This window comes from Uloborus diversus, chromosome 5, assembly GCF_026930045.1.
Source record: "Uloborus diversus isolate 005 chromosome 5, Udiv.v.3.1, whole genome shotgun sequence".
Taxonomy (NCBI): Eukaryota; Metazoa; Arthropoda; class Arachnida; order Araneae; family Uloboridae; genus Uloborus; species Uloborus diversus.
Window position 1 is genome coordinate 114,973,201 of NC_072735.1, and position 20,527 is coordinate 114,993,727.

Genomic DNA, 20,527 nt, shown 5'->3' on the forward strand with positions numbered 1-20,527 from the left:
CTATTCCTTAAAGAGCTCGCTTTTCAATAAGACCTTAACTGAATATTAAGCTATTGGATAACTTTTTTATCTTCCAAAAAACATGTTTTTGTATGAAATGTAGTGAAGAAATATATATTGATGCATCTGTTTACAATTGGTCAGGTATTGTAATCGTTTCTGCAAACTTCCTTAGTTTGAGAGTAGATAGTTGATGGTGCTTAATAAGATCTCAAAGACATTCATTTAAATTATTAACATTAACTTCTGATAGTGTGCTCATGTTTTCATTAAATGATACTAAGAATAATAAAACAAGGATAGACATTTTAATAAAGTGAAGCATTATTTTTCGTTGGCTAATGTCCAGAATGGCTTTAATGCGTTTTTAACTATAACCGCCGCTTTTTTTACGAATTACTTGAAATTAAAAGCCTTATCATATTAGCTGAACTTATCGATAGTGTAGGAATACCTTTTTACCTATTTCTAAAATTAGATGTTTAATACTAAATTTTAATTTAAATTAAACTAAATTTGAAGAAATGTTGTTCAAGGTTAGCAATTAGAGATAAAGCAAATCTCAACCTTTAACCTTCTTACGACGATATGTTGTCCAACAATCAAATTATTTATAGCAAATTGTGAGAACAAATCCTAAGTATGATTGGACCACTCGAGCAAAAAAGCAGGAAAACTCTTATTAGTAAGCTGATAATGTTCAGATATTGTCTCAGTAAGAACTTAATACCGTTTTAACAAAACATGTCTGTAACACTTAGATTTGAACCCTGGAACTTCAAATCAAAAGTGTTCCAATTAAATCATCAATTGATATTTTTAGGAAAAAACAGTACTAATAATGGTTGGCACTTTGATTTTTATGTTGAATGTCAAAACATAACCCTAAAAAATGGCGGTGGCCATGGTCAAGATTAAAAATAAAATAAAATAAACATAAACATGAGCGTAACTGAGAATTATGAAATCGCGAAGATCAGATTCTTTTAGCGCAGCGGTGATTAACCTGGGAGTACTCACCTCCAAGGAAATAAAATGGAATTGCCTGAAATATGAAGATAAATAACAAGGATACAACCATCGTTCGCTCACAAAACAAAATTCCATGCATCAAATCAAACTAATTACCTAATGGATGACAGCTTTTTTAGTGATTAGTAGGTAATTGTTAATATATTAAAACTTGAAGCAAGACTTACGATGTGCATAGGAGATTTTTATATTTTTCAATGCTTCTTAGAAAACGTTTGAAAGCATTTGGACATAGAAAACGTTTGCTTTTGAATAAATACAAAGTGTATTTGGAGTTTATTCTCCTGATACCTTCTGAGAACTTATCGGCTACATGTTGCTGAGAATTCATGACCCATGTAGAACCCATTCTCAGTAGCTTGTCTTTATGAGTGATTCGTGAGTTTGTGACTATGGCCGAGGCATGAATTATTGTTGGAATTATTTAAATTTATTTCCGTTCTGGATGGGGAAGTAGATTCCGAATTTCACAGATATGGTTCAGGTAGCACGACTTTGGAAAAGCTAAATAAATAGATGAATATGAACTAGTATGACATCAACTGTTCTTTAATTTGAAAAATGTGTTTTCAGTTTTACTAAAATTAGATTGTGTCAAGGGACAGAATAATAAACGCATACACAATATACACTTTCCCACATTTTTAGTATTTTTTAGAATTTTTCTATGCTTTATGTTACGAAAGCTTGTGATGAGCAGTTCCTTATACAAGTAATTAATAATACAGTGAAATCTCGTTATAACAAACTTCAAGGGACCACAAATTTTGTTCGTTGTAATGGGAGTTTCGTTATAATGGAATCCAACTAATACAATAGCAATTAAATTGCGACTAAAAATTAGCTTCGTTTAAAAGGAAAATTCGTTGTATTGGTGTTCGTCGTAACGGGATTTCACTGGACTAAAAAGTGCTTAGACTAAATTTTTAAAAATGACTTTACTGCGTAAATGGAAATTTGAGATCAAAAATTAGCTATATTTACTGTTCGTAATTTTTAACAAAGGGTATACCCGTTGCATTTAATGTTGAGACATAGATATATGCTTTGATCTACAGAAATACACTTTCTATTAGCATGCATAGCGTTTTCAGAAACGTCATTTAAAACTTTTAACGTCAAAAGGTGAAAGATGAAACTTGCATTGATAGGTTGTTTTCATTCATAAATGTTTAATGCCATCACGATGACGAAAGTCACAAAGATGTCACAAAGAATAATACTACTGAAGCATGCTATAATATGTCCTGTTAGTAGTTAAAAGGCATCAAAAATAAATCTGAAGCTTATAATTTAACTCACTTTCAATTCGGATCTGAAATACGACACTTAATTCTCAGTCAAAACAAACCTGGTTAAATGAAAAATAATCAAATTAGCTGTGTGCTAAAATATGATTAAAGGGAAAAACCAACTTAAATAAAGTACAAATTCTCAAGAAAATACAGCAAATAGCTATTTCAAGACTACAATAGAGCCTCTTCATCAGAACAAAAAGCTCAGCATACAAAGAAAAAGTCGCGGAGTACTCTCGCGACTTTCTGGTTGTGTGATGAGCTTTTTTCGCTGATGAAAAGGCTCTATTGTAGAATTTAAATAGCTATTTGCTGTATTTTCTTGAAAATTTGTGCTTTATTTACGTTGGTTTTTCCCTTTAATCAAACCGGGTTAATTTTACTTTTTAAAATTTAGATCAGTATTTAACTTGATGCTAAGCAATATTGTCTAGCAACATTTTTTGCCAAATGCATTTTTTTTCCGAGCTTTGATACCACTCCTACTGTTTTTGTGTAAAATAACCGCCCAAATCCGAACATAAATCCTACTGAATCCGAATGCATTTTCCGTGTCATTCACTGTATTATGAAGACTCATTCCACCCACGCTTATCACTGCGATAATTTTGTAGCCATGAATATATTTTGAAAAGGGGAAAATCTTAAAATTTCATTTAACATTTAAATTTTAGAAGTTTTGGTTTTTACGGTGGAAAATAAGCGAAAAACTCTGAGAAAACCCCTGATCATTGTCAAAGGGTTTTCTTAATTTATGGGGGCAAATTTCCCCAAATTTCTTTCTTGAAATTTGTGTTTTAAGAGCTTTCATATCTGTAATTCTACAAAGAACTTGAAATATTTTTTTTGCCCCCCCCCCCCCCCAAAAGTCGAACCCGCGCTCAAAAGTAATCAAAAAGTAATAAAACAGGAGAGAGCAGCGCAGAAAACGGTGGGTGATGGTTGAAAACGGGGTTCATGTATTCGGATTCAGAAAAGCATTTACATGAGAACGGCCATAACATAAGAACCGGCAGGAATGAAATCGGGACTATTTTTCGTGGAGAACAGTGTATTAACGAGGCATGCGTACAAAATAACGATATAATTAATGATATTCCAGCATTTGAAATCAATACACCTCCCAAAAGTGTTCGTACACTTAGAAATTTTTAAAAAAAACCAAAATAACGCGAAACTGAATTCGAATATGAAGTCCAATATTTTTTCACATCACTCCTATGTCATTCTAAATAAAATCCTGTAGTTTTTTCAAAATATTGACGGATCTTTTTGAAATGGGTCAAAAAAACGAAGAGACAGAGAAATAATACCCAACAAAAGTCATCGTACACTCTAATATTTTCGAATAAATTCATGATTAAAATTATAATATGTCATTTTTTAAAATTTTGCATTGGTGTTGACCCTTAAAAGTCATTTGACTTTAATTTTTTGTTTTTTTAGTCCTTAATATTGTGCTTATTACTTTAAAATGGCTGGTATTCGTAAAAAATCACAAACACCATTCGAAATTTGAATTTTTTCCTTACAGTAGCGGTAAATTGGTCTGAAATGTCTCTAAATTAGTTAATTTATTCCATTCCATAGTATAGTGCTTGATAAAATGCTTCAAAGAAAAGAATCGGACCGAAAACAAGGTAAGAAAAGGTCAAACGGCAAAGTTGACAATGCGTGATCGGAGATTTACAGTTAAAAAAATTTATGAAAAATACACATTTGACTGCTGTAAAAGTTTCTGCAGAGTTAAATGAAAATTTTTACATTTAATTTTCACCTAAAATTGTTCGCCAAGTTCTCTGATTAGCTGGGTTAAATGGGACCTCTTCCCGCAGAAATTTTCTTGGCCGTGGCGAAAAACAGAAAGCTTACGCTTTTCGTCGCAAAATCAATGATAAATAAGTTCAAAACGTTTTGAAATTACGTCTTACTTACAGATAGAAATGAATTCCACATTTTTGGTTAAATTCTTGCATAATTGTAAATAGAAGAAAAAATTAGGAACTTAAGAGCTTAGTTGGACCAGTTAATCAGGACGGTGAAGGTGTTCTTGAGTGAGGGTGCATATCAGCACCAGGACTTGGTAGTTTGGAATTTTTTTATAAAATATCAAATCATGCTGTTCATTTAAATATTTTAAAAACCAATTTTAAACTTTTAGCAAAAACTTGGCTATTGGAAACAGCTTCGTTTTTTATCAAGATAATGATAAAAAGCACACAGTTTTCAACGTTTGCGGTCTAGTGCCTCAAAAATTGTCCTTAAGTTTAGAAAATACCACTTCAATTTCCAGATTTTAGCTAAATGTAACATATTTAGAGATATTTGGAGGCTAGATTACGAAAACACAGCTTTGAAACGAACATAGTGTTGGAAACAGTAAGATTCGAAGTGTGGTTGAACACTTACTCAGAAATTAGGCAAAAAAAAGAGAAAAGAAAAAAAAAAGAATGAAATCTATTCCCAGACGTTTAAAAGGTGTTGTTGATACTGCACGATATTCTAATAAATAATAACTTAATAAAAGGGTTAGATTATTGAATAATATATAGACATTTTTAAAAGTGTACAAAAGCTTTTGTGAGATAAAATTTCCGCGCTTTTTGCTTTTTGATGTTTAAAAAAATTAAGTTTGAATATTTTTTAAAAATATTTCATGTAGTTTTGTTGAAAATTGATCAACTTATAATTAAATACCTATTCCGAAATATTAATTCTAACTTATGGATAGGGTCCTATTTCATTGAAAATCGTAGGTGTACGAACACTTTTGGGAGCCACTGTATGGTTTCGAATTTTCAAACGACAATTTTTAAACACCTAAAAAGGGAGAAAGAAAAGGGGGGGGGGATCAGTGAAAATGAAACTGATTTTGCCTTCTCTTAAGTGCTTGCTAATTATGTTCTAAATTCTGTAAATAATTATAAGTATGTAGAACGAAAGAAATTGGTAATTAAGGTAATAAAACTCAATTTATGTTTTATCCCGGCATCTTTCAAAGAACTAGACGTTCAGTTGCCAAAATGATTTGCTCTACAAAGAAAGAGATTGAGAAGACAGAGGAAGTTGGTCTCGTCTCATGAAAGTACACTCCCGTAACATTTTCCTATATCACGTATCGAGAAAAGTTGCAATGAAACACTTTGTTATGGATTAACATACTACGCGGCAGTTTTTTTGCAGCAGAAATAGGACGTTTTTCAAAAGTGAAGTTTAATCGGTTTGACTTGAGAATGGCTCTAGAATTAATACATTGCTATGTATTTTTCTTGGCATTATCATTTTAATGTCATGAGTTGCTTGTGATGTATCTCCATCGCTCCAGTAAAAAATATATCTTAAATTTATTATGACCAGGAAGTCCTCAAAATTTCGAAAATGGCATTATAATAACTTGATTCAAGCTTTGAAACATAAAATAAATATCGTAATTACGATGCTGCTACATAAGTGTTATACCACTGACTTCCGTAGTTCGAACAAAAGAATTTGATACAATTCAAAAATAACATTGAACGTATTATTTTTTCTCTCGTAAAAGTTTAAGTGCAACTAAATGTTTTTATTGATTTTAATCTTCAAGAAACATTATTACATCTACAACGATCGCTACATTTTCTTTTTGAGACGGCGAAGCACGATGCCTTCAAAATACTCTATTGTACTTTTAATGGAACTTCCTGGTTTCGTCATTAAGGTCGAATCTCTGCAAGCGTCCAATCATGTAATGAATTCTTACATTGTCAAGGGTTTGTTTCTGTCTACGCTAAGACAGTTATCGAGTTAAAATGTGGCGTAGACGATTATTGAGAGCGAATTTTTTTAAACGTGATGAGCTGATTATTTTTAGTCAACAAAGTAAAACCTTTTCTCTAGGAAATTGACCAAATTATTTTATCTGGAACTATAACACTTTTGACAATACGTCTTCTAACTGTGTGGAGTGCTGTGATTTTAAAAATAGAAATTAGTTGCTTAGAGTTAAGGAACTTGAGTATCTCAAAAAGATTTTATGTGAAATGCTACTGCAGATGACTTGAATAAGGATAGACTTCAACTGTTCGTGCAATAAGTAAATAAACAAAATAATTAACTAAATAAAATGAAATAAAAAATAAAGCAAATCAAATGAAAAATTTAAAGCTTTCCACTGGCACTAAACACAAAGTGCAAGAATGAATAATGGCTAGTAAGAGTTTGTTCAGTTTTATACCAATTTTGTGATGGAATTCTTAACAAATTACTCATAATGCAACACTTTTCACTAATGGTCTTCAGTAGAAGTAACTGTAACATATTGATCTACTTTAATTATGGTTTTAGATACATTTTTCGAAGTCACGCTTTAGGGATATCTAAGCAGAAATGAGTGGAAAGTAATATACTACAATTAAAAAAAGCAAATGATATTTTATTTGCTTTGTACGAAACAAATACTTGAATGTTTTTTATAGATACTGTGTGAATGCTTATTGCAGAATAGTTAAAATCCACATTTATATTTTAAAATTGAAGGAATTGAGGCAAGAATGTGATATGCCATATGATGTGAATTTGACCTAATCCACTGTCATGTTTATTTAAGTTTTAGTTATGAGAAACAAAAATTTTGATCGAAAAGTCACTCCTTGTGGCTTGTCTCATTTCGGCCCGAGCCCTTCAATTATAATTGTAACTCTTTGACATTAAATGTATCATTTAAGTGCCATGTATTTTTCCTGTTTGTAAACTGAAGTGTTTTTCAGGTGTGTTGTTCTGCCTTAAAGAATGTCTAACGGGACTATAGAAGGCAAGCAACCACTTAGCGTCCAGCCAGGGGAGCTAAGGACATTCCTACAGGTGAGTTTTTTAAAAATTCAAATACATTTCTGAGTATAATTATGTACTTTTTCAAATCCGTACTTTTTAGATATATAGCTGACCTAGCTTAAAACTGAGTCATGCTATAAATAGCTGTTGTAAGGAAAACGCATTCATCCAGGGACATCTCGATGGGAGGTCGCGAGGAGGGGGGTCACCGTGACCTTCCAAAATTCATTCTGTTCCATTCGGCAAATTGACAATCCCTGCCTAAAATTAAGTTCGTGGTGCCCCTGCATTCACATTTATTTTCGATATGATACAAGAGTGCCCATATGCGAAATTGTAAAGGGGGGGGGGGCTCAGATATTTTCCCTATGGGTTAAGAGGGTATTTTCTTCATGGAAACTGATTTCAGGACTGATTACAGTCATTAAAATATTTCATTTTTAATAACTTATTCATTAACGGCTGGAGAATAAAAGTTTTTACGTTTTTGCAATGAAAAAAGCACAAGGAAGTTCTAATTTTAAACGTGGGGGGGGGGGCGCTCGAGATCCCCTTGCCCCCCCACATGGGTGGCCTTGATAAGATAAAAAAAAAATCATCAAAGTTCTAAGGTTTGCCCGTGCCGACATATCTAACTTTTTTTATTCTTAATTGCCAAAAATGAGCAGTGATGTTGATTGCTTGTTTTAATCAAATCAGATTTATTGAAATCTTCTAATTGTCAAAAATGAGCAATGTTTTCCTTTTGCTTAATTTGCGCTTAACTGATTTGTTTGCAGAAAGCAGGCAGTTTCAATATCATGCACAACCAGATGAATTGCAATAAAATTGTATTTTTAGAGAACACATGTGTTTTATTATATCGTTCTCCAAATGAGGACAGAATACAAATAGTTTGACTTGTACCCAAAGTATGTCATATCACATTTTGCTAATGTAATTTTAATTTCAAATTTGGTGAAACACTTTCATTTTATAAAAGGATCTACTGCAGCAGTATGAGGACCTCAAATTTGGAATGCTCGGAACTGCGATCTTTCCGGATTTTGGATTCTGACTGAAAAATTAGTGAAACTCTTGTGCAGTATTTGTTCCATTTTTTACGGTTTTGCCAATGTTAGAGCTATTTTTTTTTAGTTTTCCGACCAATCTGAATGGAAGTACATTTCATAGTGTTAAAACAAAAGTCGAAAATAATTTTCAGCTTTGTATAGTCCGCGTGTGTTGTTTTTTATTGTTACGCAATGTGCTGGTCAATACAATAAATCATATTTTTACTAAAAATAATTTCGTACTTTTGTTCAATCGGGTTTGTATTGCTTATTTATGAGGGGGAAAAATTATCGTTAACCAAAAGTAAATGTTGAAAGATTACTGCGCAATTATAGCAAAACGCTTTTTTTATGCATAACAGGTGGCTATGAAAAAAACATCTTTAAAAAAAGCTGAATAGAAAGTCCTGTGTTTTCGACAAGAAATTTCCGAACGTCAACAATTTTGAACTTTTAAAACTGGGGGGGGGGGGGGGATGGAAAAATAATATTTTTTTTATTTAAAAAAAAAAACGGAAAAAGTTCCTGATTTTTGAATTTCGAAATTGGGGTTTCATACTGTCATAGTGTACAGATATTACTTACAATGTAACATTTAATTTAATTTTGTATCGGACACATGTATATTTAGATAACATGTATGATAAAATAAATACTTTAACTGCAGATTAGCTCTTATCCTTAATGGAATTTTGTTTAGCAGATATTGAACTTATTTTATCAGATTTCTTTTCAGCAAGTGCAACTCATCTGTGAGAGGTTATTATTTGTAGAATAATTGAGCCAGTGCGTAGTGCTCTTACTTCGAGTTCTAATGTTACGAATTTCATTTTAAACTTGAATGTGTAACGTTGATGTGTTATTGTTATTCAATGGAGCTGTGATTTTATCATTCTGTAAGTATAATATCTGCTATTGGTGATGTATTATGACTGTGTTAGGGAGAATAAATTTCATTTACTAAATATCCATGGATTATGCAATGTTATTAAACGTACGTTAATTTTCTATATTTCAGAGCTTGTCATGCTCTTAAGTAATTGCATCGGTATGTTTACTTAAATAGGATAGATTTTTAAAATTATGTATTATACTTTTTACTATCTAAATGTAAAAAGCATGTTGCATTTGTATGAGTACACTAGAATGCATTTAATATAGCTTGACCTGATTTAAAAGTTCTGTTAGCTGAAATACATTAGAATTTTTAAACTTCTACCAGAAAATTTCATTTTTATTGATGAAATACGTTACACTTCTTAAAACATAAATTTTCCATAAAGACAAAACATGTCTCTACACTTCTACAGTCAAAAAAAAAAAAAAAAATTGCATTTAAATAATGTGGAATGCTTGTAAAAGTGTCAAAAAATTTTTAAAATTATAATTTATTTTGATTAGACAGGATTTTATACATAATATAATTTTTAAAGTTTTAATATATTGAACATGACTTCGTAAAGCACCTATACTCTAAGATTAGTGCCATTTCGTGGCTGGCCGTGGCCAACATTAGATCTTCTGGATTTACTATTATCTTCATAATGTAAATATCTATGTACGTTTAAATACTAAATCTCAATTTACGCATGTGCTGTTGCTTGAATTTAGGTCAAAAAATTATAATGGATAACAACACTGTAAATAAAACCAATAAAAGTTCAGTGATGGATGAAGCACATTTAGCGATTAGCAGTAGAGCAAGAATCATAGATGGAGATATGAGACTCCGAAATAGGACATTTTTTGAATGTAATTTTAATTTTTAAAATCATCTGAAAATCATAGGGGGTGGGGGGGATTCCCCCATAAATTTGCGCATGGCAATGAAGGGCAATGTTTCAAATACATTCAAATCTACATTCGTAGTGTTAAAACACCATTTTGCCTTCCGAGTGAGATATGGTAAAACAATGAGATTATTTTGTAACGTGTTTTATCACTAATGGAAAGTAGTAATGAACAATAATTGTCAATTTGAAAATGAAGCAGAAATTAATTACAAGTGAAACTACTGTGGAGCAAGGTAGGTGTTAAGGTTTAATTCGTAAGAAGGGAAACATCAGGTTTCAATTGTGGAGCAGATTTTGAAAAAAGTTCTAAAGAATGTTTAGCATTGTGCTAAATTTTAGATAAATTCTACAGTTATTTCTTTAGTTTATTAATTAACAAGCAACTTTCCTTACTTTTTTTTTGAAATATTGTTTTATGAGTTTTTTAAACACGGTTGCTTCTGCAATAATTAAAGAATTTTTAAATGGTATCACATTCTCTCCTATTATTTTTGTATCTTTCACTTTCGTTTCCATTCTAAAGTTGTACATCTATCTTCGGTAGCCATCACATAAAAATTAATCTGTTAATCAATTTAAAAATAAACTCGCTGTTCTTTATTTTTAAGCCAACCAAAATTGCTCTCATTTTCTAAAATTAGGAAATAGGTTACTTCTCAAGAGTTGATATTTAAATCAATAATTTTATGAAAAATGCATGGTAACGCATGTTTTTTTTTTTTTTTTTTTTTTGTTTTTAAAATTTAAATGTTGTAAAACAGGTTGCAATGTTTATCCTTTCTGTATACTCAAAACACACACACACACACATATATATATATATATATATATATATATATATTACGATATCATATCTCAAATACAGGTATTTTGTGTGAATAAAGTTCACTGGAAAATAAATACTTTTTATGGCTATGTATTTTCACTTAAAAATAAATGCTCGGATATTTACCCTCAAGAACATACACCCGGGTATTTTACATCTCTAGTATACACTTTTGAAAAAGTGATTTTCAGTGATTAAACTATGTAATGAATTATCAATTGATTGATTTTAGGCTCTAAGAGGCGACATTTTGAGAGACGTTGACAGAAAGCTGTTTAAAGCTATAGATAGCTTAGTTATGGAGCTTGAACTGAAGCAAAGAAAAACTCAAAATGGAATTAAAGAAATACGCTCACCAGAAAAGTAAGCATGTCTTTAACATATGTGTCTTTATTTGATAGGGTCTGTACATCAGTTTCGAGATTTGAGAGGGTGAACAAGACTCCTGAGGGATCAAGCATCCCCAGTCTTCCCTATATAGTCTATAGTTTAGCAACTTTAGTTATAACAATGTTGTTTTGCTCACTAACTATCACCATGTTTCAAAAATTTTGTTTGATATGAACGCATTCTTAATTTTATTTTTGTCCATTCTAGGAAGGAAGAAAAACCTAAAGAGTTACCACCAAAGGAGTTTGTCTTGAGAAATTCAACTTTGACGTATGAATTTTTTTTCTCAATTTCACAAAATATTCATAGGCTAACAAAAGTTGCCCTGTTCTCGTGTGAATAATTTTAACTGTGTTGTATTACCTGGAAATTATATATAAGCTTGAAATACTGCTTTTTGTTTCATTTTTAATGCAAGAAATTAGTTTTCCCAGTCACTTTAATGTACATCTAGGTACAATTTAACTCAAAATTTCTTATAATAACGAACACATAAAAGGATTAGTAGTTTTGTGTAAAATCTCTCAGAATCATCGCCAACTTGGGTCATCAAGCCTCTTGCCTGCATTCTGAATAAGCAGTAGATGAACTCTGTAAAAGTTGTTTCTTTGCCAGCGCAGTGCAAATGCAGGAAAAATAACATTATACAACTGAAATTCAAAGTAATAGAATGCTTCTCACTTTTTGGAAAAAACGATTAATCTAACCAAATATAAGTGCAAATTAGGTATTTAAATGAACGTGCCACCTTTCGTAGACCTTAAAGTGCGCACTTCATTTCAAATTTGCTCAATTTAAAATAATCTTAGACAGAATAATCCAAAAGTTTACAGTGATGAAAATTTACATTGAGTCAAAAAATTAGAACATTCAAATTAAATGGGGAGAAAACACTTCCAAAAGAAAAATATCAATACTAGAATGCGTCATTTTTTGCTGGATTCAATGCTTTAATCCTTTCACTCACGGATTCTACCACTTGTTTACATTAATCGTTTCTGACACTGTTTCCATACCCTCTTCAAAGTGGCAACGAGCTCAATTTTGTTGGCGGGCATCAGGTCTTGAACCGCTTTCTTTAGATTTGACGGTACCACAAATTCTTGAACGTATTGAGATTGGAAGAGTCACTTGACTAGTTTAATACCGAAATTCCTTTTTTTGATTAAAATCTATGAGTCGATTTCGAGACATGAAAAGGAGTAGAAGCTTGCTGAAAGATAAATATGTCTCTAAATCAGTAACTGCTGCGCCTCAGATGACGTATCATGCAATATTATTGATAAACAGCAGAAGTCACGCAGTTTTATTTTAAGATATACATAATTTCCCCTTTCTAGCAGCCCTCATGCACCCACAAGCAAAAAAGGGTGTGTCAAATTGGAGAAAACGTCTTACACAAGATTTCTCATACGCTTTTCTTTTTAAACGTCAAACCCGAACACCTTTTCTATTCACAGATATTTCAAAAAAAGATTCATCACTGAATATACTTTTCCAACCTTGTTGTCCCTATATGAGCTTCTCTTTGCTCCGGGAGAGTCGTGCACGTTTCTGCTTCATGCTGATCTTAGGTCTTCCTTCGTAGTTCCGCAATTAAAACTGCAGTTTGTGAAACCGTCCAAGTATAGTTGACGTGGACAAGGTAACTATACATTCTTTCCAACACTTATGGATGTAAAAAGCATTTTTCAACGATTATTTTGGACGATTTACTTTGAGTTCATCTCTGTCAGGTGCTATGATTTTTCTACCTTGTTTACTTCGGCTACTTTTTAGTTGGTCAGTCCTTCTATATTCTTTTAAAATCTTACACTCCATAGAATGTAAAACGTTCGTTTGAATTGAATTAGATAGTTTTTTCTAACTTTAAGAAATAATACAATACGTAACTTCGTTTTTTTCCTATTTATTACCTTGACTACCCATTTTAAGCAATAAAAGGATTTTAAAATAACTTAAAATTATCCGGACACCAAGCTCCATACTTGTGACAAACTATCTGTTAACAGGTATGCAAATATTTTCGCTACTTTTTAAAATTCACATTGAATGATTAGATTATTCTAATTTTTTTGACCCATATAAAAAATCCATTTTTCCAATGTGTTAATGATCCCTAAATTGTTAAAATAATATCTGAAAAGTTGTTAAAATTGATTTACCCAGTCATGAATAACGAGTTTTACTCTTTTTAATTTGCATAAGTTCACTTTTCCTGACTCAGGAACAACTTTTTTTCAAACTGATATTCTATTTTGAATTTGGGTTGTACAAAGTGAGTTTGGACAACACAGAAAAAGGGTACTGTATGATAGAAAGATCTAACAGAATACTGCGCATCTCCAGGTAGAAACTTCTTTGTGCCAGACACGGGATGTCTGGGTGACCCTAGGATACCTTTCGTTTCGAAAAAAATGTATTCCATGATTTTTATTCCAATTTTAATGAAAATCATAAATTTGAGAATTTCTCATCGAGAAAGGGTCATATTTGTTTAGGTTTTGCAGCATGTTAAAGCCCTTAAAATGCTGCACAGTGTGAACTTTACTCGAAGTTCGAGAGATAATTAGACCCCCCCCCCTCTAATTTTTCATTTAAAGTTGATTTCACATTCTAAAACGAAGCTTATCTTCATTTTTAAAGTATCGTCTGCGGTTTCCAGAATTGCTGCGAGCTCAATCTTAATTCGCTTGAATAAAATCATTGAGAGCAAAAACCTGTTGCGAATAAAATTCTTGCTTTTGCTTTGACCCTTTTCCTGTGATCGGGAGATTTAAAAAAATTTCTCATTTTGGTTTTTCCCATGATTTATTTTAATTTTTATTTTATTTATTTATTTTATTTTATTTTATTTATTTTTTTTTTTGTATTGCCGGTAGAAGATAAAGATTTCAGAATCATTAAAAATTGAAACGTTTACTCTCCACCTAATGTTGTTTTAAGATTATTGATGCTGATATTGATTTTTAAGGAATCGACGTCGTTATTCTAATGGACACTTTTAGAGAACTTATTTTTCTAAGGGGAAATTTTTTCGAATTATTTTCCCATTTCTGATGGTGATTTAAAAAAACGAGAATGTTGGATGTTGTGTGTGTGTGTGTTTTGAGTTTTTTTTCCTCATTCTGAAAGAGATTTTTCAAACTATTATCTTTATCCAAATACTTTTATTGGAACTGTTGACGTTATTTGAAAACTGTTACCCTCAAATGGGAATTTTTAGCGACTCCAGTTCAAACTTTAAAGACAGTTTTTTTTTTTTTTTTTTGGAATTGTCGCCATTATTCCGACATATGGCAACATTCCATTATTTATTTTCTTTTATTTAACACTGGTTGTTGAACACACGTCATTTGACATAACTTTTATTTTCGAGGTCGACCATGCAACGCCGCTGGTAAGCAATAAATTAATCCTGTAAATTCGGTGGTAGGTTGGTCCCTTGATCAGATAAATGTAATGCTCTAAGTACGAAACAGTTCATTGTCACTTACACGAAAAGTTGTTTTAGTAGAGATATTATATGCAGAAGATGTTAAATGTTGCAATTGAGTCGATTAAAAGGCTTGTGATTTTTAAAGTTATGTATTAAGTCGACTTGTTAGTTAAGTCAATATAAGGCAATTAAGAATTTCATTTCTAAAACACATTTGTTGCCTAACACAAAAGTAGCTTTTTATCGGTTGTCTTTACATCCAAAAGCTCCATTTTCTGAACTGAAAAGAGAGTTTCTTGGAACCCCAAAACACGTGTCGCCAGTTCTCAGAAAATATATGTGATTTAACGTTGTTATATTTTCTTTTACTTTCAATTCTAGAGTTTGCTCGGCGATTGATATTGAAGGGGGGTGGGGCTTCAGTGTTGGCTAAAAGGTGATGAAAATCAACCTATTGATTGAAAGTTTTTTTTTTTTTGTATTAAACTTAAAATTTCGTTATTTTGTTCCAAAAGTTTCTTGTATCCCTGTCTGCCTTGGGAAGGTAAAGCTCAGTTTCTGCAGAAATGAGTTTTTTAGATGTTTGAAGAAATGTTTTTTGGATCCCATACTAACAATAAGAAAATGTTGAGTTTGAGGTTATTTTGGTGCTTTATTTTCAACGGAAACCAAATAAGCAAGCTTGTACAATAAATGTAAAGTACAATAAATACGAAAATGCAAAAAAGAAAGAAAGAAAAATGTAAATTTTGCGGTTACTGTGCTTTACCTTCCTGCAGCAGTTGTAATACCTTTTTCACTATCAACATATAACAAGTGGTATATGAAGGTATTAAAACAATTTCATTAATCTTCTATTTACAATTATTTGCTTATAATGATCATGCAAAATTAGTATAAATTAAAATAAATGTTGTCACCTTAACTTTGCTACATTTAATGATATCATTAAATTTCCTTTTTAATTATTTATTTACTTTGTAGGAATTTGTGGGAAGTTACTCATCTGCGTTCAGTGTACAATATATGTCTAGCAATGTTTGTCCTTCTCTATCTAAATATCACAATTTTCTATTCACTTGATTCTGCAAAGTAAGTAGATGTTTTAACAGATTAATACTTTTATTCAAATTGAGGCTGTTAAAAAACGAAGTATAAATACAATTTCTAACAAATCGTAATTAAGAAATGAAAAATGAGGCTCAAAGCATCAAAAGTTTTCACAATTTTCTCTCCATTAAGTAATTATTTTACTGCATTACAGAGTTCCGAAATTTTTATATTTTCATTTAGAGCTTAAAAAAGTTCTGTAATCGTTTTCTTTTAGTAAAAATACTTACATATTTTGCATGTTAGTTTGATGAATGTTTGAACTTTCATAGCTTGAATCTGTATCAAAATAATTAGTAAATTTTATCCTTAACTTTTAAGTTGAATACTATAAAGATATTTTTTTTATATTTTATGCTGTTAGTTACTGAAGTCTACTTCCTAAGCAAAGGTACTCTGTACAGAATGTATTGATCTTTATACAATCATATGAGTACTTCACTTACTTTGAATGAGCATATTATTTTTATATTAAATAAAAGTTATTAACAATTAGTTGTACTAAAAGATCAATAAAATGAATTGAGAAAGTTTCTTATCGATTGCAAATCATTTCTTACAATTTTTGCTTTATATGAATTAGTTATTCCTTATATTCATATTAAATTATTTCGAACTCGCACTAGAAATAATTTTTTTTTCATTTTGAAATAAAAATCTGCCCACTAAAAATGGGAACTTTTTGAAAGTTTTATTGATGCTTCCTATTTTCTAACATAACTTATCACATAATAAAATTTAAGATGGAGAACAATTTTAATCTCTATGAACTTTTCTTACATGCTAGAGCAAAATAAGTTTTTGGAGTTATGAAATAAGCTTAACAGCTAAAGATAAAACTAAATTAATTGTTTTTACATTGAGGGGTTAATTAAGCACAGCTTTTAAATTAAATAACTTTTTCATGACTATTTCTTCTGGAACATAAACGTCTCAAGAAATTTAGCTTCAATAGTTTTGAATCCATTTTGACATTGGACATAAAATTATTTCACCTTCATGCTTGCATCAGCTATTTTACATTTAAAATCTTTTTCCATGCTTGTGTCTTCACACCTCATGTAAATTCTAGCCATAAAACTCTACTCTATTTCGCAGAAATCGCATAAGTGTGTTCAAAATTTAATATTTTTTCTTTCAGATTAAATAAAGATATATCCATTGTAGCATGGACATTTGGGAAATTTTATATAGTAACTGCTGTTTGGTTTGGTATGAACTTTTCAATAGTTTTTTTACTTTATCCAACATTTCGATTTTGGGCTACCACACGATCTGAAGTTGTAAAAAAGAAAGGTAATTTCGTTTCTTTGAAACGTTAAAGCTAAGACTTGAAAATTGAACTGCTATACGAATCTCTATTTTGTTATTTCAGGACTATATGACACAATGTTCACCTTCTTATTCTTCATATACCAAATGGGTTTACTACTGATACCAGCAAATATAATTGTCTCTTATAACTTACCACCTGTGTCTTCATTTACAGTACTAGCGGAGCAGGTATTTTTTACATAATTATTATTACCTTGTAACTTAAAATGTTTTATTCATTGTCTCTCTCATGTGTGTATAAAGCAGACAATCTAGAAATACATTATGTACTGGGGAAAAACTTAAAGCCATCGCTTTCTTTTTTAATAGATGTACAATGTATGCATTTGAAGGATTATTCTATATGCTATAGAGTATTGCCCCTTATTATTATTTTTTCTTGAACTATATTTTTTAAAAGAAAACGCCTTTAGTTAGTTTGTTTTCGAAAGAAAATAAAAGTTAAGTTTGTTTATTTTTCAGAGTGTCCTTCATTATTTATTGTAGATACTCAACAATGCAAAGGCTATGCTTCTGGAACAAAAGTTATTGACCTGTATTGTACTGCATAGCTGTTTTACTAACGGCTTTTTTCTGCCTGCTATTTAGAATTTGGAAAGCAAACGTTTGGAAGCCATTGTAATTTTTAACAAAAATTGGTCTTATTTTTTTGGTAGCTTTTTAGTAATGTTTCTAGTTAAAACAATGGCCATTAAGTAAGGTCAATAACTTTTTTTGCTTGCATTAACACTTGTGTTTACAAATCTTTCGAAAGATTACATGAATTATAATTTCTACCTGCTCTAAATATTGTTTTAAAGAACTTGGATTTTTCTTAACATTCTATTTTCTTTTGGTTTGGTTTGCTGAATTCTTTTTAAATAATTGCCTTTCTTTTTTCCAAAACAGATCTCTTCCTCGTTCAATATCTTGTAAGAAAACTGAAATCATGATGCTCAAATTGAAAATGATTATTTTATCTGAATAGAAAGAATGAAATATTAGTTACTTCATAATTATATAGATTTGTTGTAAATTTATTTTAGAAGTTACCTTTTCCTGTAGACAGTTGAATTATTCATACCTTATTTTTTTTTTATTACTTTCAGTCCAGATTGATGATGAAAACTCATGCATTTGTGAGGGAAAATGCTTCACGTGCTTTGAGATATAAACCACATCAAGGTATTTGAGTTTTGTTAAGAATATCTATTTTCATTTATTTAAATGAACTAAACAGTAACGGAAATTCTTTTATGTTTGCATAAACAATCATAAGGATACTAAACAATCATAAGGATTTTTTAAACACCTTTTTTATGCAAGATTTCCAAAGATTCAAAATATTATTTTAAAAAAATTAATGTATGTTAAACAATTGAAACTGAATGAATCCTTGCTTTTGAAAAAAAAAAAAGTAAAATGAGATTTCTTTAATTGGAGTAATTATGATTGATTTTGGTAACAAAATCCGTATGATGTATTGAAATAAAGCGAAATAAATAAATATTATTTAAAATGGAACTCATCCTATAGATGGAAAAGAGGTATGTAATGTAAAAAGTTATCTTGCAAGAAATGTGGTTTAACTGTGTTAAGAATTATAGTAACATTTGGATATCCATACAGAAAAATTCAAGAAAAGTACATAAATGGGAATGAATGTAGGAAGATTAAAAAATATATTCACTGTTTAAAGTTAATAATATACATATAATATACATTTAAGGTGTTAAATGTATATTATATGTATTGTATAAAGTCTCACTCGTAGGTAGCACAATGGCAAGTGTACGAAACAAAACAAGAAACACAAAAGAATAATAACAATGTAAATTGAAAAACTATGAGAAGTTGAACAATATGAACTATAGAATGGACAGTAACTGCTACGTTATCAAAGAGCTGGAGCAGTTGGCATGATATATTAATTTGCAGGTTTTCTATAGAGGTCGGTAATGTACATGTCATAGTGTATTTGTATTTTTATCAAATTGGCAAGAATTTACTTGCTTAATTAAACAGTGAGAAGTTTTTATAAAAATTGTCAGCATTTAAAAAAACAATTAAAAAAAACATGTACTGTCCAACCCCCAGTTCTTATTAGCTGGAGGGCTAGACAGTACATGTCAGCATTAATTTTTTTTTTTTTAAATTTATGATTCTTTTTGTTTTGTTTAGACCTGGAAAGTTGAATGATATGAATTTATGTTTGGCAAACCCGTTGATTTTGGCAATATGTTTTTGTGAGTGTTACAGCTCAATAATGTAAATTTTGTGCAATTGAATTTTATTATCAAGGATTTTGAGGAAGTATGTATTTTTATAATCAGAAATAATTTATAGTATCCATTGTGCAGTTACAGGTTTTATGAAGGTTCCTCACTTTGAGCCCCTTTTTACTAACCAAACTCAAAATGATACCCTAAATGTAATACTAATCAATGTATCTATTTCTGTGTAAAATGTGCCATGCCTGAGGTTTTGTCAAAATTACTTTTAATTACTCATTAAAATGAAATGTTTGAAAATGCATTTTCCAGATGGTGATAAAGAAGATTCAAAACCATGTCCAGAAGTTGGGAAGCTTATTTATTTTCTTTTTGCGCCTACATTAATTTATCGTGATCATTATCCAAGGTGACAATTTACTTTGCTGAAATTCCTTTTGCCATTTTTGTTAAAAATATTTTTATCACTTTGATTTTTCTTCTTTTTCACAAAATTATTTATTTATGTGCTTTTCACTTAAATAACTCAGTAATGCATCAATTGTAAATTTTGAAATGGATTTAAAATAATTATGCACCAATTTTCATATTTTGTTTATTAAAAATTAAAAAAATCATTGAATCCGTCAAAAATATGTGAGGAATTCTTAAATTGAGATCTACAAAACTATTTTTAAAATCCTCTGGAGCAAAATTAATCCTAATTTAAATGTTGCAGAAGCATTTCAGAAACACTAAAAGTGTTCATGTGGATATTTGTTATTAATATTAATATCAAACTGAATTTTAAAATGGTAAAATTTCTTTTTATAAAGTACACTTGTGTTAACATTTGTTCATTTGCATGTGTCGTACTCGACTTCTCATGAAAAATATTTAATAAACATTGCTCACCGAATTAAATCTTTTTAACAATCGATTAGTTTCATGGACAATGGATCCTTACAACTTATTATTAGTCACTTTTTGAAAAAAAAAAAAAACAAATACATGAATTAATGTTATAATTATCAAAAGCTAATGTCATGATGTTGTTTGAGAAAAATTATATCCTTCAAAGTGTTTGACTTACAATCACAATAGACTTATTCACAGTAGCAAAATAAAAAGAGTAATTAAAAAAGAGAGAAACTTTTATAACAAAACAAAATTTCCATTTAACGCTTTGTTTTAATATAAACTATTAAGCATTTTCAAAATTTAAGTTTTCTATAGTTTATAACCCATTCAGTATTT

General features: G+C 30.3%; 1 protein-coding gene across 4 annotated transcripts in view; it reads left to right on the plus strand.

The window, feature by feature from the left end:
- The window catches only part of LOC129221949 (sterol O-acyltransferase 1-like), a 69,965-nt gene that overhangs the window by 41,296 nt on the left and 8,142 nt on the right, over window positions 1-20,527 (plus strand). For 3 of the 4 annotated variants that reach the window (XM_054856341.1, XM_054856343.1, XM_054856342.1), the window contains exons 2-9: window positions 7,073-7,166; window positions 11,040-11,170; window positions 11,405-11,467; window positions 15,621-15,728; window positions 16,888-17,042; window positions 17,122-17,249; window positions 18,170-18,245; window positions 19,604-19,700. In XM_054856341.1, coding sequence (XP_054712316.1) covers window positions 7,095-7,166; window positions 11,040-11,170; window positions 11,405-11,467; window positions 15,621-15,728; window positions 16,888-17,042; window positions 17,122-17,249; window positions 18,170-18,245; window positions 19,604-19,700 — 830 coding nt within the window. In that variant the 5' untranslated portion in view covers window positions 7,073-7,094. Of the gene's footprint in view, window positions 1-7,072; window positions 7,167-8,980; window positions 9,085-11,039; window positions 11,171-11,404; window positions 11,468-15,620; window positions 15,729-16,887; window positions 17,043-17,121; window positions 17,250-18,169; window positions 18,246-19,603; window positions 19,701-20,527 lie in introns of those variants that run through there. The other variant, XM_054856344.1, reaches the window with a different exon arrangement.